Raw genomic sequence first — 22,451 nt, 5'->3', positions numbered from 1 at the left:
CTGGTGGGGTCTGTAAGTCTTGGATTTAGCTATGGGAGGAGAACCAGAGTGATCAGTCTGGTTCTCTCAGTGGATAAGAGAACTCTGCTCTCTAGGGGCAGTTCCCTGACGGCTCCTCCAGAACCACATGCCTCTGCCATGGGAAACCCATGATGTGGGCTACAAGACTTACCAATAGGCAGGGAAGGGAAAGAGATTGGTGTCAAAGATGAAAAAATAGAGACAGGCAGGGCGCAGTGACTCATTCCTATAATCCCAGCTCTCTCAGAAGCCGAGGCAGGTGAACCACCTGACCCAGAGCAGGACCCCACCTCTAAAAATAACCAGGCATTGTGGCACAGGCACCTGTAGTCCCAACTATTCGGGAGGCTGAGGCAAGAGAATCATTTGAGCCCAAGAGTTAGAGGTTGCTGTGAACGATGATGTCACAGCACTCCACTAAGGGTGACAAAGTGAGACTCTGTCTCAAAAATAAATAAAAAAAATACAGTGAAAATTACTTTTCTTTAAAGTGAGAGAAAAAAAGCCAACCCTAGCAACCATAGTAAATTTAAAAGGGTATTTTAAAAACCCAAAAGTTGGCTCGACGCCTGTGGCTCAACCGGCTAAGCCGCCAGCCACATACACCAGAGCTGGCGGGTTCGAATCCAGCCCGGACCTGCCAAACAACAATGACGGCTGCAACCAAAAAATAGGTGGGCATTGTGGCGGGCACCTGTAGTCCCAGCTACTTGGGAGGCTACGGCAGGAGAATTGCTTGAGCCCAGGAGTTGGAGGTTGCTGTGAGCTGTGATGCCATAGCACTCTACCCAGGGCAACAGCTTGAGGCTCTGTCTCAAAAAACAAACAAACAAACAAACAAAAAAAACCCCAAAAGCTGTAAGCCATATTCCTTTAATGGCTGATACCTGTAATCCTAGCACTCTGGGAGACTGAGGCGGGTGGATCGCCTGCACTCAGGAATTTGAGACCAACCTGAGCAAAATCAAGACCTCCATCTCTACTAAAAATAGAAAAATAGAAAAACTAGCCAGGCCTTGTGGTAGGCGCCTGTAATCTCAGCATTTCAGGAGGCTGAGGAAAGTAGATTGCTTGAGCTCAAGAGTTTGAGACTGCTGTGAGCTAGGCTGCCAACGCTCTCTACCCAAGGCATAAAGCAAGACTCATTCCAAAAACAAAAAAAAAAAAAATTTTTTTTTAAAGACATAGAGTGAAACCAAGGAGAGAAAAAATCTGAAAGCAATTGTAATCAGTTTTCTTAGGTGAGATATGGTATTGAGGTAACAAAACAATGTCCTTAGTCTTCAGAGATGGATGCTAAAATATGCACAGGTGAAGTATCACATTATCTGCATGTCTGTCAAATGTCACAGCAAAAGTTTATGTCTAAAAAAAGAGAAAGCAAATGTGGTTATCATTTTTAACAATGGTAAACCTAAGTGAAAGGTAGGATATTTCAACTTTCTGTATGTTTGAAAATTTTCAAAACAAAGAAAGGAGGCCAGGCAAGGTGGCTCACATATGTAATCCTAGCACTCTGGGAGGCCGAGGCAGGTGGACTGCCTGAGCTCAGGGGTTTGAGACCAGCCTGAGCCAGAGCAAGACCTTGTCTCTAAGAACAGCCAGGCATTATGGCAGGTGCCTATAGTCCCAGCTACTCAGGAGTCTGAAGTAAGAGAATTGCTTAAGCCCAAGACTCTGAGGTTGCTGTGAGCCATGATGCCACAGCACTCTATCAGAGGAAGACAAAGTGAGACTGTCTCAAAAAAAAAAGGGAAAAATAGTTTAAATATTTTATTTGAGACAGAGTCTCACTTTGATGCCTTTGGTAGAATGCTGTAGCGTCATAACTCACAGCAATCTCAAACTCTTGGGCTCAAGTGATTCTCTTGCCTCAGCCTCCCAAGTAGGTGGGACTATAGGGGCCTGCCACAACAACCAGCTATTTTTAGACATGGGGTCTTGCTCTTGCTCAGGCTGGTCTCAAACCTGTGAACTCAAGCAATCCACCTGCCTGGGCCTCCCAGAGTGCTGGGATTACAGACACGTACCACCATGCCTAGCCTAAATAGTTAAGTATTTTAAATAAGAGTATGGGTGGCACCTGTGGCTCAGTGACTAGGGTGCAGGCCCCATATACCAAGGGTGGCGGATTCGAACTGCAACAACAACAACAAAGTAGCTGGGCATTGTGGCGGGCACCTGTAGTTCTAGCTACTTGGAAGGCTGAGGCAAGAGAATGGCCTAAGCCCAAGAGCTGGAGATTGCTGTGAGCTGTGATGCTACAGCACCTTACCAAGGGCAACAAAGTGAGACTTTGTCTCAAAAAATAAATAAAATAAAAAATAAATAAATTAGGTAAAGGTAAAGGACAAAAATGGTGTAGAAGCAAGAAACTTAAAAATCAGGAGTTATAAAATGGAGTGAACAGAATAAGTGGTATCAGAATAAGAGAGGCCAGCACAGCTTCAGAACAAAAATATCCTTTATATCGGGAGGCTGAGGCAAGAGGATTGCCTAAGCCCAGGAGTTGAAGGTTGCTATGAGCTGTGATACCACAGCACTCTACCGAGGGTGATAAAGAAAGACTCTGTCTCTTATAAAATATATATATATATATATATATACACACACACACACACACACACACACACACACACATATATCCTTGATAAATTAGGCAAAGGCAGAGGGGGGCAGCATGCCCACTGAGAGCAGCCATGTGGTGTTGGCAGGAGTCTCCTGGGTGTGAAGTATCTCTACATCCTAAAGTAGAATTAGGCTAAACAGAGCAACTCTCAGCCCAAAGTAGTAGTCATCACCTTGAGCCCTGAGGACTGTCTGGCTGATCCGGACTGCTGTAGGGAAGACTGTATTACTTAGCTACAGTTAGGAAAATGCTAGACATCTGCTCAGCTAGTACGGCAAGATAGTCAGGCTAGTGTTTATCTTATTCTCCATTCTGAGGAGAATCAATTGACCTATTAGTTTTAAGGTGCCTGAAATAACCATTCAGAACTGGGATAAAATCCAAACATACCCTCTTTACAGACAGAAGACCTGGAGATGGGCATCAGCCAGTGTGCACCATGGCACAAGCCCACCCAGTCCTTCTCTCACATAACTGTCAGATCCTTCAGAAGCCAGCAGTGTCGTTTCAGGATTATGAAGTACTGGGAAAATGGGGAAAAAACACTGCCCCCCTCATCTACCTGCAGGAAAGGTTGAGACCAAAACTTTCAGAACACTTACAAAGTATCAGGGAGAGGAGAAGAGGGTCTAATGCAGGGGCCCTCCAACTTTTTAAACAGGGGGCCAGTTCACTGTTCCTCAGACTGTTGGGAGGGCCGGACTGCCAGTCCGGGATGAGTCAGCTGCTAAGCAGGATAGGCAGCGGCGGCAAAAACACCCAGCAGGCCAGATAAATGTCCTAGGTGAGCTGCGTGTAGTTTGAGGACGCCTGGTCTAATGGGAGTGGTGCTGGGTCAGAACCAATTCTGACAAACCATTACTCTTCATACCAAGGCTTGTGTTTGGGGCCATTTTTGGTATTAGATCTTTCTCCCTCTCTGGTCCAAGGTCTTTGTAGCTGTAGCTAAAGCTGTAGCCCCATTCTCAAGTGTTTTATTAAACACGTCCTCGAAGGCTAAACGGCCAGGTGAGGCTACATAAGGCACCCAGTCAGGCCAAGAACTGGGAGGCAGCTTCCCCTCTCCAGCCTGGGTGGCCCAGAACCAACCAAGGAGGGGCTGCCCTAACAGGAGTATGGCTCACAGTCAAGTTGCTCCCCTCGACTAATACAGAGTAAATATCAACTGTTGTCAGTAGAGAATAAAGTTGAACATACTTAAAGCCAATAAATAAGACCACAGCAGACAAACATAGTTCCAAGTGTTGGTCAATCCCCAGTATGGATTAGGCGCATGAAAAATTGGAAGGAAAAGGAGACGCAATTAATTATCAAACTTTAATTCATAGACTAATCTTACAGGATAAACAATAAGACAGCTAGTCAAGGTTACACTTTTTAAAAAAATCCAGCAGCGCAAATCTAATAGACTAAATACGTTCATCTCCTCCCAAACAGGCATTTGATTTAAAAACAGAAACCAAAAAGAGCGTACAGCACAAGAAAACATGGTACTTACATTTACTGTCAAATAATTCTGCAGAACTCTTTAAGAAAAAAAAGAAAAGAAGTTCTTAAAAATTCAGAAAGCAGTAGAACCACCCAGCCTGGCAGGTAAATCTACCAGATGGTCTGCACATCAGAGGGCTCCTGAACACCTGTGACTTCAGAAAGGCCATGAGGCCCCATGAAGAATGAAACAGGTACCAAACCTAACTGGAGATGATTTTATCACAAAGCCTTAAGACAAAGGGACCATCCTTTTCCAAGACAACAAGCATGAACAGAGGTGAGGAGCAAGAGGAACAGTCTCCCTTGGCAATAGGTGGAAAGGCCTGCTCTTGCACGGCCCTTGGCACACTGAATCTGTTCCCTGTCCCCTCTCTGCCTGTGGCAAAGAAAGGGTGGGCCAAGTGCAAGAGCCCAGAACACTCCTCCAGGCACATGGTTAAAGAAAGAGCAAGAGGAAAACAAGCCCCTTATGGGTGAAATATGGCAACTTTTCTGAGACATGGCAACGTGACAGTTAATCTCTTTGGCCCTCATAAGGTAAAGCAGCAACTAAGGAGCCTACTGAGAGCCTCACCTGGGCCCTACTATGTCCACAAGATTATATGAAAGTGCATCCTTACTTAGCTCAGTTAAATTCCACTTAAAAAGAGCTAACACTACTAGCAAAAGGCCCATCTTGGATTAAAATAATTAATGCCAAGGAGTTCCAGCAACTTGCAAGTCTGTCTTTCTAAATTCTCTGATTTGACTGTCTGAAATAGAGCTGACAGGGACTGGGCTCTGCAGGGATTATGTTGTCACATTATTCTGCCAAGCAACTCAGGCAGGGAGAAAAAGGCATGATGTCTAAGAGCAAAGACCTGCAGGAGGATCATCGGAACGAATTCTAGAAAAGAAAGAAGCCCATCAGGAGGCTCCGAGAGGCGTCCCACACGGAAGAGTCAGCGGCCTCCTCAACCACCGTGGGCAGCCCTCCCTCGACCTCTAGCTTCAGGTCATGCTGTCAGAGTCCCTCTCCCAGAACCAGCTCTTCCTTTACCCACAACCTGCCCTCTGCCACAGTGACAGAAAAATCCGGTCCCCTCTGACAGTGAAGAAACCGTACAGAAATAATCCTGAGGAAATAATAAAACACTGTGATGCTACCTAAGGGGAAAGAGTATTTCAATTTGCTTACACAGATTTAGTCAGAACACTCCAAGACCGTAAGAAAGATATGAAGAGACTGCTCACGGGACTGAGTGACAAAATAGTGAATACTGCTGTGACCCAGACATAGATCTAAAACACTTCTCCCAGTGGCTTCTGGTGCTGTCTACCTCTGCCCTCCTGAGAGCTTCCAGCAAGGTCTTCCGTGCAGACAGAGTGAGAAGCCAGAGCTCAAGATTCTTGTGGCAGATTTAGTGAGCTCCGTGAAGCAATACTCAAAACAGCTCTGTACGAAAAGGTGTCATTTACATTATTATTATATATATCTCGAAGTAAGGAAAAAAAGCACCATTTTTACTTAAAATCAAAAGGCTCACACAGGCTTTGGTCCTCCTGAAATGACACCAGCCTGAATGAGAAGCAGTTGGCCCTTGGGGAGTGGGGAGATGATGGGAAACGTGCTCTTGCCCAAAAGGCACGGCACAGAAAACTGGGTGAGGGGAGTGGGTGGAGGGGCCTTGGAGAGCAGCGAGGCCAGTCTGGGGATGGAGGTGCCTGCTTTGAGAGCTCAAAAGTGGGTATGCGGCACTATCAAAACACGTCTCTGGGACTGGGGTATTGGCAAAGGGGGCAGTATTCGAACCGAGATGATGCTCTCCTTGCTACATATCATGTCCTCCATAGAACTGTCACCTGCAGAGGGAGGTGTGCACTAGTAGCAAAGAAGCACTCTTTTCCCCAGGAACTGCAAGCCAACAAGGACAGAAAAGCTGCAATGACCGCTCCTTTTTCAAGGGATGAAAAACAGGCAGTTTCTTGGATGCTGCACTTCACATGTACTTATGCCCCCAAAAAAGCAAAGAGTAGATTTTCCTGCCCAGATGTATAGCTTGGCATTGACTACACCACAGAAAGCAAGAGTCTGTCTACATGGGCTGGATTCCTGAACTACGGCTTAGAAGGGAAGGGCGTAGAACATCATTAACTGGCTCACAAGGAATAGTCATCTTAGGTGAATACATGCTAATACATTTCACAGAATGAGGGGGAACAGCCTAGAATCCAAAATGTGAAGTTTGGAAAATTTCTCGCCAAACCTTACTATGAAAGCCTGCAACCAGTGAGAGGAGAATTGCAAAGACAGTAGCAGAGAAACAGCAAACAGCACAAAGGATATCATTCACCAAGAGACTTTCCCTCATTTCAGAGTCAATCAAGCCAGAAAGAGATGGACAGGAGTTCACATGTACAAAGAACAAAAGGGCTAAAACCAGAAGGTGAGCTAATCATGAAAGCAATTTATCCCACTTTCGTTGTTCAAATGATAGTAGGTCAGATGTCTTCTTATGGAGAAAGGCAGCATCTCTGAACCTGGGATAAAGGACACTTGAACTTAATGCATGAGCAGAAGGACCAAATGGAGAAGCATAATTGAAATTATCATTGGACTGCTAAAGCTTAAGAATTTCTTGAAAACTTCCAAAGAAAGACGGTATCTGGATCTGTGGCTATGTCGCAGGCCTTTGCCTGGGAGTTGGGGCTTTTGAGCAACATAGCTGAACACAGCCATGCCAGGCTGGGTCTCAAAGCCAAGCTCAGTGAGGTTTGCATACCAGCAATGGAACTCCCCAGAGATGGGGGCCCAGAGGGCAAGACGTTTAGACAGGAGTCACTGTGAGATACTCTGCCGCTCAACAAACACCACAGCAAGTGTGAGAGCTCCCTGACCAAGACCAAAGGCCTTTTCCTCTCCCACCATGCATTCACAAACAGCAGCAGCACGGTGGAAGGGAGCCCAGGAAAGGAAGCATGGATGAGGTACGAAAAGAACTGACATCTTTGGGTTTTTAAAACAAAAGCTCAAATCTAGGAAGTGAGAAAATGAAAAAGGGAAAAGAAATATGAATCAATGGATAGAAATATATGGCTTACTAACCCCCCCCATGTTGCATACAATTTTATATGAAAAAGGAAAAAAAAATCCCAACTTATCACAATGCAGTCCAAATGTTTGCAACCCAAGATTTATGAAAATATTTCAGTTGAAATCACTTTTAAAAAAACAGAAAGCTTTTGATCATTCTCTTCTCAACATAATTGGCAGATCTACTCTCAAACACACTTAAGAGTATTCCACACAACATGTTCGGAATTCAGATTTATTGATTTCCACCGTTTTAACTTTAAAAATGGTATGAAGCTGACTGTAAGAATGGGAACCGGTGATTTTAAGTTAAAATTAAGCTAATGGTGAAAGTACATCACCTCTGGCTTCAGTCACCACATCACCTTAGATTGAATATAGTTTGTTTGTTTGTTTGTTTGTTTTTGAACAAAGTTCCATAACTCTGAAATCCAGGGATGCTGCAGGCCTTTCCCGGCAATGTCCTTCACTTTGGGTCAGTCTCCTGGGCCAGAGGTGAAAGTGCTTTCAAAAATACTGCCATTTCCCCAGCACAGTGTCTTTGATTGCATCCACATATTGAGTTGGAACCCAGTACACCCAGTAGTAAGAGGCTTCCGTGGGGCCCAACTGAAACGCCTGGAAGGGAAAAAGGAAAACCAAGCGATACTTCAGAGGTTGGGAGACCAAGCAGGCGGAACAACAAACAAGGGGGAGGGTCGGAAAGTGAATTAATTAAAAAGGAAAAGAAAAAACAAAAACTGTGCACGGGGGAGCATTTTCCTAACACATCAAAAAAAAAGAAGAGTGATCATTAAGCATAGCCATCCCTAAAGCAGTGGTTCTCAAACTTGTGTATCAGAACCATCTGGAAACCTTGCAGAAACAGTCCAGTATGCTCCACCCCTTGGCATTTCTGACGGAAAGGTCTGGGGGTGGGGCCTGAGACAATTAACAAGTTCCCAGGTGATTAGCACTGCTGATCCAGAGACCAATCTGAGAACCACTGCCCTAGAAAACCTGTCATGCACGCACAAGGACACAGGCATGAATGTTCAAAGCACCAGAGATGATAAAAACCTGGCAACAACCTACATATCCATCAGTAAGGGAGTACATAATTAAAAGTGATGTGGCCTATTCAGACAAATACTAAAGTATTTCCATAAAGGTATGGACTGGATCCATACGGACCTATAGTAGATCATCATGTCAAACCAAAAAAAAGCAAGTTGCTGAACGATACATACCATGATACCCTTTATGAAAACTGAAATAACACAAAATGATACTTGAGCTTATTCACAGACACACGTGTAAATAAAAGCAGGGACGGATGGGAAGGATACACATGACACAACACAAAACAGTGGTGACGAGGGGGAAGACAGTGGGGACATCATCACTGTTGGGTTACAAAATCTTTACAATTGTCATTTCTCAATGATGAATATATGGGTTTATGATAGTATTATTCTCTGTCTTTTTCTGTATTTTTTTAAACATGTCTCTAAAATGAAACAGCATGGCCACACTTTGGTAATTGTGAATTGTGACACATTAATTAAGCTAGAGAACCAGCATCAGCAAAAAGAGGGAAGTAAATGCTTTCACTAGGACAAAAGTAAAGGTGCTACTTAATTGTATCTTTAAAAGAGAAGGAAGCTATCAGAACCACCCTCTGCCAGAAAGGACTTCAGAGAGAAATGATATTTCAACTAAATACTAAGCCATTACCCATCCACACCAATTTCTTTAAAGATATCTAAAATGGTCCACTCAACTTGTCTGAAATCCCTATCATTGCACAGACTGAAAACTGGGGCTGCAAACCCACAGGGTCAAACTAGCAGCATAAACAATTTGAAAAGGAGTGAAGGGACCCAAGTAAAATGATTAAAAGTCAACTATTAAAACAGAAAAACAAATAATTAAAGCCAAGCCAAACCAATCTGTCTGTATTCCTTGTTTTAAAGGCCAAAGAGAAAGGATAGAATGGCTGCCAGAGGACCTGAAAGAATCCCCAGTGACTTCCTCATGACTCCCAGAAGGCTAACTCCATAGGGGCCCACAGCCAGGGAACTGTACTCCCAGCTATGGCTTTGAGACAGCAACACTGAACTGACAGACACCAACAGAGCAGAAGGGGGACAGGGCTGGCTCCCTACCCCACCAGATTTTGAGTCCCTTTGACTGATTTTCTCCTATAGCACAAGGATCTTCCAACATATCCCTCTGCCTTGCACTTGGTACCACCAACCCACAGGTCAACCACTACCTATTGTTCCTTCCTTCCTTCCCTGGGAAGGGGCTGACCTAGCTATATCACTGCTCACTCAACACTGAAAGACCTGCCTCCTCAGACGGAGAATGGCAGACAGACCCACCCTCACACCAACTGTCTAGCAACTTCAATTTCATGTTGAAGTGTCCCCTCCAATAGTGCTGGAAAAATGGAAACTTTGCTTAAGTTGCTCACTTTATGGGATCACTGAATTCTTTGCTTTGCTCTATACAGACTTGTAGAATGCTTCTAAACATTCTGTCCTAGGAGGGCAGCCTGCTGTCTGCAGAGAAGATTCTATGCAGAACAGAAGTTCCACACACCTCTTCCTCCCCACAGGGTTCTCAACCATTCAATGGGTACAGCCTGGAAAGAGCAGGACCATTACGGAAGGGAAACTGCCCGGTGTCCTCACCAACACCAAAAGCAGGGGGGAGGTTTTGTTGTCACATGTAAGAAAAATTTTAAAATGAAAATCCACAAGCCATTCCTCCTCTTTGTATTTATTCTCTCGGTCTAAAAATAAAATATTACAAATGAGAGGGAGGCAAAGAGACATTTCTAAAAGAGATAAAACATATCCCCTTTACTGTACTGGGTAAAAGAGATAAAAGAAAACATACCCCCTTTACTGTATTGTAGGTGTACTGGGAGGGGGTTGCAAAATAAATAGAACTAGAAATAGGGTCATGGATCAAGTTCTAGGTAGGTGAAGAAAACAAGAGAGTCTTAAAACAATGCATCTTCCGAAGACTGAGTTTTCTCTTCAGTTAAAAAGCTCAATTAAAAATCCACTCCCTGCTAGATGAAGCAGAAGCAGGAGTCTAGCGAGAGGCCAGACTCAGCCAGTGCTACTTACCATCATGTGGTAGTCTTCATGTCCTTCGATAGGTTCACTGACCACATTTTTAATGGAGCCCATGGGCAATTTCTCAGTCCGCTCTAAGTTGAGAGGGATTACAGTGATTATTCAAAGGCCCTCCCATTCTAAGTCCTCTGATTCAGCAATCCCTTGTCAGGGCTGGTGGCTGTGAGATCTACAGTAAACTCAAGAGACTAGTGCCATGCCCTCTAGGGACAACAGGATAAGATCTGATCAGTGCACCTAGAGCCCTGCTTGGAAACTGGGAATTCCTTAGAAGCAAATGGGAAACAGGATTGGCAATGGTAAAGGTCTCTGAGAGTGGTGATATTGTCCCTGATATTTTTTTAAAGCCTAATGGTTAAAAATACCCAAGAAACTCCGTTGTACCCTTACTGCCCAAGCCCAGCATTTGGGTAAGGTCTTTCAAGCCTGGGACAGGGAGAGTAAGGAGGCCTAAGAACAAAGAGGAAACAGTGTTCCTCTGTGGCTCTCACAAGGAGAGGGGAATGCTTGGATTTAAGACTAGTTTCTGGGTGGCGCCTGTGGCTCAAAGGAGTAGGGCACCAGCCCCATATGCCGGAGGTGGTAGGTTCAAACCCAGCCCCGGCCAAAAACTGCAAAAAAAAAAAAAAAAAAAAGACTAGTTTCTATCATGATCCTGCTCCCTAGTCCCCTTCCCCGCCCCTCCCCAGAGCCCCGAAACTTTCCACAGTCACACACTTATGAAGTTCTCGGCAAACATTTATAACCTCCCATGATTAACACTTGAGAGACCACTAATCACAGGGGTTTAGAAGACATTTTGAGGCAAGTGTAGGATGGCAGGTGAGAAAGAAGAGGCAGCAAAGGATGCCTGGAGTGAGATGGGACTGCTAGGAGTGAGCCAAATGCAGCAGGACTGGGTGAGGCACCTGCACAACAGGAAATGGCCACCGAGAAGCAGACATTTCAGGTACAGGGGGACATTCTCAGCAAACAGTTAAATCAAGTTGAAAAAAACTCATTACAGCCTTCACAGAAAGAAAAGTCTAGAAAGGCAGAATCTGAAAACAGGTAAATTGAAAAAACAAACTAGGAATTTAGAGATCTGAGTTCTGGTCTAGCTGGTGACTTAAGACAATTTACTTCTGTTCTGTGGGCCTTGATCTCCACAAAAAATGGGGGCCGAAATGGAGGGACATGAAAACATTCATTTAGGTTTTGACTTTTAAAGGCTCTAAAACGGGCCAGGCATGGTGGCTCATGCCTATAATCTCAGCACTTAGCACCCTGGGAGGTCAAGGTGGGTGGATCCCTTGAGCTCAGGAGTTTGAGACCAGCCTGAGCAACAGTTAAACCCCTGTCTCTAAAAAAAAAAAAATAGCTGGGCATTGTAGTGGGTACCTGTAATCCTAGCTACTCAGGAGGCTGAGGCAAGAGAATCACTTGAGCCCAGGAGTCTGAGGTTGCTGTTGTGAGCTATAACGCCACAGCACTCTACTGGGGGCAAGAAAGTGAGACTCTGTCTCAAAAAATAAATAAGTAATAAATAAATAAAGGCTCTAAAACAGTGGTAGACAGGCAGGTCCTGACTAGCAGTTGTCTTTAAGATTGAAACTTTTAAAACACCTTTTATCTTGAAATGTCTGGAGATTTCACGCAACAATATAGATTTCTGGCTTCTCTTGAAAAGTCTGAAGACTGGACAATTCCTGGATGCACATTCCTGCTCTCTAGATTAGACTATCAGCTACAGCAGACTCCCCTACAAGCAGGGCACACATTCTCCCCTGGCAGCTCCACTCATTCACATTTCCTGCTTGGAGCTTGTTCTTATCACTTTGTTGTGCTTAAGGCTATCATTACTGCCACCTCCAACGCAAGCTAGCAAGCTAGCATAGCGAGTTTAAGCTGAATAGTAGCCTTTGAGGGTCATTCACTCAGCAAAGTGCCCTTGGAGAGGCCAACCAGCTGCTGGGATGGTCACTGCACAGCTTTTTGCCAGCAGAAAGATGAAGCGAGTGGCCAGTAGCCAACCCTCAGAACAAGCTGTCCTCCTGCAAGTACTTGTGACACTCAGGTGACTGGACTCTGGGCAAGTGGGAAGAGAGCCTGCCCCTGGGCTCCAGAAGTATACAGATACAGTGGCTGGGTGGGAAGGAAAATCTCAGCCTTGGTCAACCTTCATAAAGCTGGTAAGGAGAACTTCCATAACTCACAAGCCCCAACACAACAAGCTTTATCTAGAGCTCTGCCTTCAGGCCAAAGCAAGATGGTGGTTGCTCCTACGAACTAAAATAAAGCCTCCAACATAGGTCTGGGAGGTGCTCGTTCTATAAGTCCCTAGGTTTTAATGTGTTCCCCACACAGCTTCATAACACAAAAGTAGTCCACGAGGAACCAACGAACACTTAGAGACTTAGTCCGCCATCTACAGCCTGTGCCTATGCTGCTGGCAGTGTCTTCTCAGATCAGCCTTATCAACTGCCTTAAATTAGACTGCCCACAAGCAAAAGTAGAAGTCTAGCAAGAGGCAGCAAGTCTACACACTTCAGCAAGTGAATACAATGATGGAGAACTAAGCAAAATCACCTGCAAAGTCAACAGAGGCCAGGTAGCTAACTATTGGGAAGGGGGATCATGGGATAGGCTCTGCAGAAAGAAATGATCCAGCAAGGGGTTCAAAGACCCTTGGCAAAACTGCAAAAGCATTCAAACTTGCTTTGACCATGCAATGAGAGTTGAATGTGCAAAGAATACAGAAAGTTATCACAAAATTGTTAGAAAACTCAAGTGTTATTGACATTTCAATCTTTGTTCATTTTAAGAACCAGCATAGGTTCAAAAATAAGAAACTTGTTTTGTGTATTTTAAATGACAAAAAAAAAAACTCACTCCCCACCACCCCTGTCCCAATTATTTTCTATAAAACTTTGGTCCTATTTTGAGTGGCATCAAACTAAATGGACTGTCCCTGAAACCAATTAACCTCAGAGTATGGGACCCCCCTATACTTCTCTGTAGCATTTACCTCAAACACTGAATACCTACAGTGCTGGCCAGAAACAGGTGAATTAGGCATGTTCCGTTCCCTCCAGGAATCTAACAGGGGGACAGACAAGTCAGAGAGTAATGAGTGCTCTGGGGAGATAAACGGAGTGCTCTATGAACTGAAGCGGCAGCAATTCATTTGGAGGGTGGGGAAGATATCAGGAAAGGCTTTGTTAGGAGATGTAACTTTAATAGGGCCTTGGAAGATTTTATTAATAACAAGGAACGGAAAGAAGACATTCCAGCTGAGGGCACAGCATGAGCAAAGACAAGGAGCTGTGCAAAGCATGTGGGGAAGGTCAGGGAGTGGTGCGGTTGAAATACACAGGGGAAACAGGGCAAACAGGGCAGGAAGCTAGGTCAAAAGTGAAACTGAGGCCCGCTGTTGAGAACACTGAACACTAGGGTTAGGCTTTGAACTTGGCCTTAGAGCCAAAGGTTTTTGAGCTCAGGACAAAAAGCAGTATGCAAGACGGATAGGACAGAAGAAAACACAGATGGGGCAAAGAAACAGGTTAACACGCTTTAAACAGACCAAGTTTAAAAATGCTAGGAGCCTCAATTGGCACCATAGTGTGGCACAGAAAGGGACGGACAATTCTGGAGTGTAACTGACAAGACTTCACAACTCATCTGGGGGAAGGGAGAGGGTGGACAGCCAAAGACACTTCCCAGCAAACAGCAAGGCTGGTCCAGATACCGTGCAGGGGTGTGTAGGCAGAGGGCAACCAGGCAAGGAGAGAAAAGCAGGTTCCTAGGCAGCAGTGGTTAGGAAGCCTTCACCTTCTACAGGGTCAAACTCTGACCTACAGGGGGCCAGGCAGGTGACATAAATGAACAAAGCTGACTACGTAAAAAATACAGGGGACCACGAGGACTGTAGCCCACTGGAAAACACTACTCAGCTCTACTGGATCAATGCTATGTGAGAACACAGGCCCCAAATGGCCAGATCATTTGATTTTTTTTCAAGAGAAGCCAAAAACCTTAGATTAAGTGAAATCTCCCAATTTTAATACATTCTGTGTAATCCCAAAAACCCTTGTCTGAGGATCAGACCTGACCCTTGGGCCACACGTTTGGGACCTCTGACTTTGTATGCAACTAAAGAGCCAACATTTGATGGAGTGGCCCTGAGATCAGACCAAAACGAACAAGGAAAAAGGGTCCAAACAAAAGGTGAGCATCTAAAAGCAAATTCCAAAGCCAGAAGCACGCAAAGCACAGTAAAGAGAGAGGTTTGAGAATGAGGAACAGAATTGCACTTATGAGAGTGCTGCTAGGAGTGGGAGGCAGGCAGTGAGCCAGGAAGAGGATGAAGAGTAACATACCTTTAGTGCCGATCCACAGCTGGTCTTGTTCTAGCTTAAAGGTGAGTCTCACTTTTCCTCCGGACTTATTGTACATACCAGACAAGGGTACCGATGGCAGGCGCTCCTGGAGGCACAGAGCATGGTAAGAAGCGGAGGGATAGTTAGAAAAAACACAAGAGCTAGAACTCAAGGTCATGATTACACGAATCTCAGGAAGTCAGAAGTTGGGAATGGCTCGTTTTCAGAATGCTCACAAAGAAATCCCAGCTCACCTGGGCACCCTTAACAGACGGCATCACATCTTCGGGTTTTCCTTTATCCAACACTTTCCTGTGTTGCTACAACATAAATCAGAGAAGAGAATGAAATGAACAGTTGACTACAATTTAGTCATGTTATTATCCCTCTGAAATACACAATGAAGAAAGCCTTAATGTTTTGGGTCAAAAGTTTTTAATGTCTCTAGATTATGGGTCTTTTGACAATACAAAGCAGTGCTATCTAGCAGAACTTTCTCAAGTGAGAAAATGTTCTAGAACAGTGATTCTCAACCTGTGGGTTGCGACCCACAGGAACTGTATTAAAGGGCCATGGCATTAAGAAGGTTGAGAACCACTGTTCTAGAAAATAACAGAAATGTTCTACACCTGAGCTAGCCATTATCCACTTGTGACCATTAAGCACTTGAAATGTGGCCAGGATGACTGAGGAATTGAATTCTTAATTTTATTTAATTTTTTTTTTTTTTTTTTTTTTTTTTTTGAGACAGAGCCTCAAGCTGTCCCCCTGGGTAGAGTGCCGTGGCATTACAGCTCACAGCAACCTCCAACTCCTGGGCTCAAGCGAGTCTCTTGCCTCCGCCTCCCAAGTAGCTGGGACCACAGGCGCCCGCCACAACGCCCGGCTATTTTTTGGTTGCAGCCGTCATTGTTGTTTGGCGGGTCCGGGCTGGGGATTCGAACCCGCCACCTTAGGTGTACGTGGCTGACGCCTTAGCCGGTTGAGCTATAGGCGCCGAGCCAATTTTATTTAATTTTAACCAGCCACATGTAGCTACCATATTAGATGCCAAAGTTCAAGAGCAAATAGGATTTCCCAAATGCCCTTCACCTCCACCAAAAAGTCACCACTGAAAGGATTAAACATCAAGCTACAGAGAGCCAGAAAGGGGGCTGGCTACTTTCCTGACAGGTAGAAAATAGCAGCCGCTTCTGTCAACCTAAACGCCTAAAGAATACAACAAATGCTGGTAATCAGCTTAATGGCCCAGAAGGAGCAGTTTGTCAATAAATGGAGATTGCAGACATCTTTTCCACTGCCCTATCCTCAATCCCTGCTGAACAGAAAGTGTGAAGGACCACCTTTCCAAACAGAAATGCAAACTATTCTGTAACCCAACATTAAGAAGTCTCTAACTTTACCCCAACCCCCTACCCCAAGGACTTGGAGGCAGCCTATTAAGGATTCTAAGTTCATGACCTCCTAAATAGCTCTCCTGCCTGAACCAAATACCTGAGTCTTCTCTCCTCTCCACCTGTGGCTTTATAGGTACAGTCATAGCTTGGTAAAGCTGGAATTATGGGGGCAATGAAAGAATAGAGGGTGAAAATGTCATCCACTTTGATTACTAGCTGACCATGAGCCAGTCCATAGCTTCACCAGCATGGCAGAAAACTCTCTTGCAGGAATAAACTCAACACTGCCAGGCAGCTAGCAACAAAGAGTCATAGCACATTCCTCAATAAGCTGATAAAAATGTAAACTGATAAAAATGTTGGAAGTAGAATGACTAAAGTCATACCTTACAAGGAGCTTTGGAAGAATTTTCCCTGCACTGTGGAGAACAGTTCTAGGCCTGCTAAACTACCATTAGTAACTCAAAACCTGTATTTAAGAGGCATGTTATGCTCTAAGGGAGTGACCAGTGGGAATGCTCATTCAAGTCTGACATGCTCCCATTTGACTATTTCATACATGTGCAGTGGAAGACAGGAAAATGGTAATGAACTCAATCAATATAAAACAGTATGACCCTATATATGAGGGTAAAAAGTGCTGAAATAGGCAGTGCCCATAGCTCAGTGGGTAGGGCGCCAGCCACATACACAGAGGCTGGCAGGTTTGAACCCAACCCAGGCCAACAACTGCAACACCAAAAAAATAGCCAGGTATTGTGGTGGGCACCTATAGTCCCAGCTTCTTGGGAGGCTGAGGCAAGAGAACTGCTTAAGCCCAGGAGTTTCAGGTTGCTGTGAACTGTGACATAACAGCACTCTACCCAGGGTGACTCTGTCTCAAAAAAAAGGGTGCCTAAAGGGTGCCTAAATAAACATCTTTTAGATGTTAATACAGTTTTACAACCTCTCTTCTGAAATCTTACAGATAGATGTTTTGGACTTTAATGTTTTATGGATTTTATAATGATAATATAGCTTAAAACACATAATAACCTCCACGGGCCTGAGACAGCACCTTGTCACCAAATACATGAATATTTCCATAACAAGGCCAGGCATGGTGACTCAGACCTATAATCCCCAAACTTTGGGAGGCCAAGGATCACTTGAGGCCATGAATTTGAGACCAACCTGGATAACAGAGACCCTGTTTCTATTAAAAAAAAAAAAATTAAAAAAAATTAAAAAATAGCCAGGCATGGTAGCATGCACCTATAGTCATAGCTTCTTGGAAGACTGATGTGGGAGAATCACTGGAGCTATGATTGTGCCATTGTATTCCAGCCCAGTTGACATAAGGAAACAGTGCCTTTAAAAAAACTTTTTTCTGTAGCAAAACATGAATATCCACACTAATTCTGGTAAGGTTTTGCTGCCAAATTTATAAAGATACTTTTGATTTTCAGATCATTTTGGGGGTTCTAGAAGCACACAAAGGGCCTTAGGGATCTATAACCCAAAATGGTGTGCTCCTCCCACTGTTGGCCATGTACCTTAGTGCCAATAGTCACTAAAACTGATGGTTCAAGTTCATCTCTGGACATAGATTAAGTTGAAAACAGCACTTTTCCTAGAACATTACCAAAAACGAGTAAGAGGTGCAATGAGTAGGATTCGCTGGGTGATAAAAACCTAAGTGATGATTCTTCCAACCTGTTCCTCCTATGGCCAAATAATCTTTTTTCTAATTACAAAAGGAATTTTAATCGCTATAATGAGCATAAGACCAAGCTAGATCTCTTCCATCCAAAATAAGCAACAGAAAATATGAAAAATCAGGTCCCTATTTCATGAAGCAAGAGAACAACAAAAAAAAAACAGTGTAGTTATTTTCCTACTCAGCTTCATTTGGCTTCCTGAAATAGCCGGTTTTAGAGGACCCTCTGAAAGCTGTTGATTTTCATGCCTATCCAAAACCAGGCTTGTTGACTTGAGGAAAGCCACAAACCAAAAAACAAACGTAAGCACTTGTACAGAATGAGGGCTTACTTCTAGTACTGCATTTTTCTCTGGTACTACATAGGAGTGAGAAACCCACAACTGATTCCTTCAACACCTGCTTGAAGCCTCCCTTTACCAAGGCCTTATCCTAAAGTAGGTAGACTTGAGACACACTGACCGCCAGATGAGACAAAGTTGCAAATCTCAGGTAGTTGTCACCTCCACTCTGCCGCACCCACTTGCTGCCATAAATTTCCATCATGGGCCCTGTCCGAAAAGGAGCTTATTCTAGGGAGAATATAACCAGCCAAGGCTCAAGAGGACAAAGCCTCAAATTTCTCAGGACCAACAAACATACAGCGGACTCACTTTCTGCCTGCAGAGAGGCTCCTTCTTGTTCTCTTCGGCCTTTGCATCCTGCTGCGCAGCATCTTTGGGCGTGTTTACTGCTAAAACATCATTTATTGTGGAGCCAACCACCATGATCTTGGCCCCACTGGTCACTTTTATCTCTCTCAATGTCTTATCCTCGGGGACGAGTCCCTTATACATGACTTTCTGCATGGCAGGTGGGAGACCTTGAAAAAACGTAAACAGTGAAAAGAACAAAAAAATGTAGGGACTGTGCACAGCCATCCAATAACAGAGCAGGAAGTGAACACCAGCTCTACCACCTGTTAGTTTTGTGAACTTGGGCAATTTACAGCCTCTGAGCCTCAACTTTCAAAACTTTACAGAAGTGATGAGAGTAGATCCTTTTGTGTAGACCTGTTTTACAGATTAAGAGACAGTGCAACAGTGGAGCATTTAGTTAGCATTTAGAGCACATCTGGTATTCAATAATTGTTCAGTAAATACTAGCCCTCATTCTTCCCAAGTTGTTCCTCAATCATCTGATTACTCAACATTAAGTGAGAATCCACAGGCATCAGGGATACAGAAACCAATAAGGACAAAGTTTCTATTCTTTTAGTGCTTGCAAGCTACATGTAGAAAGCTGAAAAAAGAAATCATTTCAGATAGCAAGAAACTATAAACAAGATAAAATTAAGAAATATGAACTGGCTCGGCGCCTGTGGCTCAACCGGCTAAGGCGCCAGCCACATACACCTAAGGTGGCGGGTTAAATCCCCAGCCCGGCCGCCAAACAACAATGATGGCTGCAACCAAAAAATGGCCGGGCGTTGTGGCGGGTGCCTGTAGTCCCAGCTACTTGGGAGGCTGAGGCAGGAGACTCGCTTGAGCCCAGGAGCTGGAGGTTGCTGTGAGCTGTGATGCCATGACACTCTACCCAGGGGGATAGCTTGAGGCTCCGTCTCAAAAAAAAAGAAAGAAATATGAACTGTAGGGCAGCACCTGTGGCTCAGTGAGTAGGGCACCAGCCCCGTATACCAAGGGTAGCCGGTTCAAACCTGGCTCCAGCCAAACTCCAAGAAAAAAATAGCCAGGCGGGGCAGCGCCTGTGACTCAAGGGAGTGGGGCGCTGGCCTCATAGGCCAGAGGTGGCAGGTTCAAACCCAGCCCCGGCCAAAAACTTCAAAAAAATTGCTGGGCGTTGTGGCGGGCGCCTGTAAGCCCTAGCTACTGGGGAGAAGGCAAGAGCTGGAGGTTGCTGTGAGCTGTGATGCCACGCTACGGAGGGAGAGAAAGTTGAGACTCTGTCTCAAGAAGAAAAAAAAAACGGAAAGAAAAAAAGAAACACGAACTGTGAAAGGCAACCATGATGGTTAATAGCAATGTTTCCTAAACTTCACTTATGAGAATTACCTAAAATACTGGCTTAAAATAAACTGGCTACCTCCAAGACCCACTGAATTAGGATCTCCTGGGGAAGAGCCTAGGAGCAGTAAATTAAAGGAGGACCTTAGGTGATTTTTATTTATTAGAGACGCTAGGCAATATTAATGAGAAGCTCAGGACTGTCAGTTTGGGCCTTGAATCCTAGCTCAACCACATACAAATTCTACGATCTTGGGTCTCTTCTCACATCTAATAATGGGCATTCAAGTATCCTTCAGAGAACTGAGGGAGCTAATGCAAGGAAAGCGGCCACCGCCGTGCCTAGCAGTGTCAAAACTAGTAATTAACAGAGAGAGTGGGGAAGGCTAGCTGTCAGTGCCTCGGGAATTACCTGTAATTGAGTGAATCTTCTGTTTTAACTCCGAGCCTGTGCTGTCTAGGGGGAACTTCACGTCGTGCTTGGTCTTATTCCAGATGATTTTCAGGTCCACCAGCTCCCTTGCCGCGCCGCCGCCCGCGTCCTCGCCATTGCTGACTGAGGCCTGGGCCCCGGGGTCCCCAGGGGGCTGGGCTGGGGCTAGCTGCAGGATGCCTCGCGCAGCGCAGGAGTCCTCAGCCGCCGCCCCCGCCGCGGTCTCAGCCTCCATGCAGTTGAGAGGCCGCACGGGCGCCTCGGTCGCCACCGTCTCGGCCTCCGTGTCCATGCCAGGTTCCTCCATGCCTGCAAAGGGGGTTATGGGGTGGGCGCTAGCCGCGGACTGGGCCTGGGATCGGATTCTGCCGGGGTGCCGTCGGACCGCTGCTCCCTAATCACGCTTCTCCCTTCGGGACCAGACCACATCCCCAGACCTAAGGCCCGCAACCTCAGCCCCAGCTAGGCGCCCGCCACCCCCTCCGCACTCACCATCCGGGGCCCCGGCCGCCGCCATGATGATTGTGTACAACACCCACCGCTCCCGCAGAGGCCGCTGGGAAGAAGCGAGCTGGCAGAGATTGGCCCCCGCTGTAGCCCCTAATCTCTCCCAGCCTGGCCGGAAACAGGTGGAGGTTTCTATGGAGACCCGCCTCCTCCGCTTCCCCGGCCCGGCCCCTGCCACGCTTTAGCTTTTCCCAGCCGAGGGGGGCGGGTCCGAGATTTCACCCGATCTTGGACTCTGCCCCCTAGTGGCCGAGTGGGGCCGCAGTTTTCCGGGGGAGGCGTGGGCTTTCGCTCGAGGAGGCCTGTGCCTTTAAAAGGCGGGGCTACACTCACTGTGGTGGAGGAAGACTGGCTGAGAGGAGTTTCAGGAAGTGACGCAAAGGCGAAAGCCCACGTGTGCGATGCCATCCCACATGGCGGCGCTCTTGAAGAGGTTCCTGAAGTTTGGGAGGCCCTCGACTGCCTTAGGCAGTGGGCTGGCACGGCGCAAGGCGACCCTGGGAACAAGTCCCGGGGCTGCGGTGAGAGTACGGTTCGCCCCGAGCCCCACAGGTAACGACGGTGGATGTGACGTTGCAGGCCGCGTTTGGCCATGCAGTCTCCGCCCCCTCCCCGGAATATCTCACCTTCTGGTGGTGTCGGACTCGGCTGGCAACGCAACCCCATTCTACAGAGGCAGATACTGAGGTTCACGAGCGGAAGTGATTTGCATTGCTAGGAATTTATTTGTACTGTATTTTCTTTTTGTCTCTTTTCATGTATCCAGTATTTGTGTATTGATTGTTAGCTATGTGCCAGGTACTGTTCTAGGCAGTCACCTAGGTGATCATTGAGAAAATTAGGGCCCTTACTTTCAAGACTACATTCTAGTGGCAGTGACAAACACGTGTAAAAATAAATGTGATCTTAGAGTTTCATGTCTGTACAGGAAACAAAGCAGGGTAGGAGACTGGGGGGTGGGAAGGATGTCCAGGAAGTTCTTGTTGAGCAGATAAACATTTTGAGCTGAGAATCACATGATTAGGAGCCAGCTATGTGAAGCCTATAGAAGAAACCTTTCAGGCAGAAGGAATTGCAGGTGGAAAGACTCTCTGGTTAATGTTTTGGGGAGCATAACAAGCCAAATGGAGGTAGAGCCTATTGGACAGCCTCTTAGATCTTGTCAAGGCCATCCTACCAGTCTCTAACATTCGTTTCTTACCAAGATTATCTTCTGCCCAGGCCACTTGGAGCATGCCCTTCAGTCCAACCCAACACCTCACCACTACCACCACTCCCAGTCGCCAATAAGGATTTTTGCTGTGCAAAATCAGATGTGCAACATCCCAGCTCTGCAAAATGACAGGGTCTTTCTGAGCAGGTAGTATAGTGTAGAACGGTGCTTTTCAAATCATCCATGTTGGAAGCACTGGTTTTTAATTTATAACCAATGGTAAATTGGCTATGAACTGACAGCAGTTTGGGGACCAACACTGCACTCCACCCCCTTGCTTTGAGAAACACTTAATGTAGAATGACAAGGCCTGAGATTGTCTGGATACAGATTTGTCTTTGACCATGTCCTAGATATTTGTTTTGGGCAAATTAATGTATCTAAGCCTTGGTTTTACTGTCAAATGGAGGTAGCTGATAAGAGTACCTGTGTTGGGCTCGGCGCCTATAGCTCAACCGGCTAAGGCGCCAGCCACGTACACCTAAGGTGGCGGGTT

The 22,451-nt window shown here is 45.6% G+C and overlaps 2 protein-coding genes across 3 annotated transcripts in view; one reads left to right on the top strand and one right to left on the bottom strand.

The window, feature by feature from the left end:
• Window positions 1-1,267: 1,267 nt before the first annotated feature.
• Window positions 1,268-20,958, bottom strand: UBFD1 (ubiquitin family domain containing 1). 2 transcript variants are annotated; one of them, XM_023516761.1, is made up of 7 exons: window positions 20,728-20,958; window positions 20,215-20,544; window positions 18,453-18,661; window positions 14,958-15,023; window positions 14,704-14,809; window positions 10,337-10,419; window positions 1,268-1,386 (listed from the first exon to the last, which is right to left on the bottom strand). In XM_023516761.1, exons 1-7 carry the CDS (start codon window positions 20,750-20,752, stop codon window positions 1,381-1,383), a joined length of 825 nt encoding a protein of 274 aa, XP_023372529.1. In that variant the 5' UTR covers window positions 20,753-20,958; the 3' UTR covers window positions 1,268-1,380. The 2 variants fall into 2 exon arrangements, with proteins under 2 accessions (XP_023372529.1, XP_003795777.1); XM_003795729.3 differs by lacking the exon at window positions 1,268-1,386 and adding an exon at window positions 3,954-7,832.
• Window positions 20,959-21,134: 176 nt separating this feature from the next.
• The window catches only part of EARS2 (glutamyl-tRNA synthetase 2, mitochondrial), a 27,249-nt gene continuing 25,932 nt past the window's right edge, over window positions 21,135-22,451 (top strand). Inside the window, exon 1 of the mRNA XM_003795728.3 lies at window positions 21,135-21,294. Coding sequence (XP_003795776.2) covers window positions 21,144-21,294 — 151 coding nt within the window. The 5' untranslated portion in view covers window positions 21,135-21,143. The remainder of the gene's footprint in view (window positions 21,295-22,451) is intronic.

Source organism: Otolemur garnettii, unplaced genomic scaffold (assembly GCF_000181295.1).
Source record: "Otolemur garnettii isolate 467f Iridium unplaced genomic scaffold, OtoGar3 scaffold00096, whole genome shotgun sequence".
NCBI classification, from domain to species: Eukaryota; Metazoa; Chordata; class Mammalia; order Primates; family Galagidae; genus Otolemur; species Otolemur garnettii.
The sequence above is the reverse complement of the archived record's forward strand: the minus strand, read 5'-3'. Positions and strand labels throughout refer to the sequence as shown.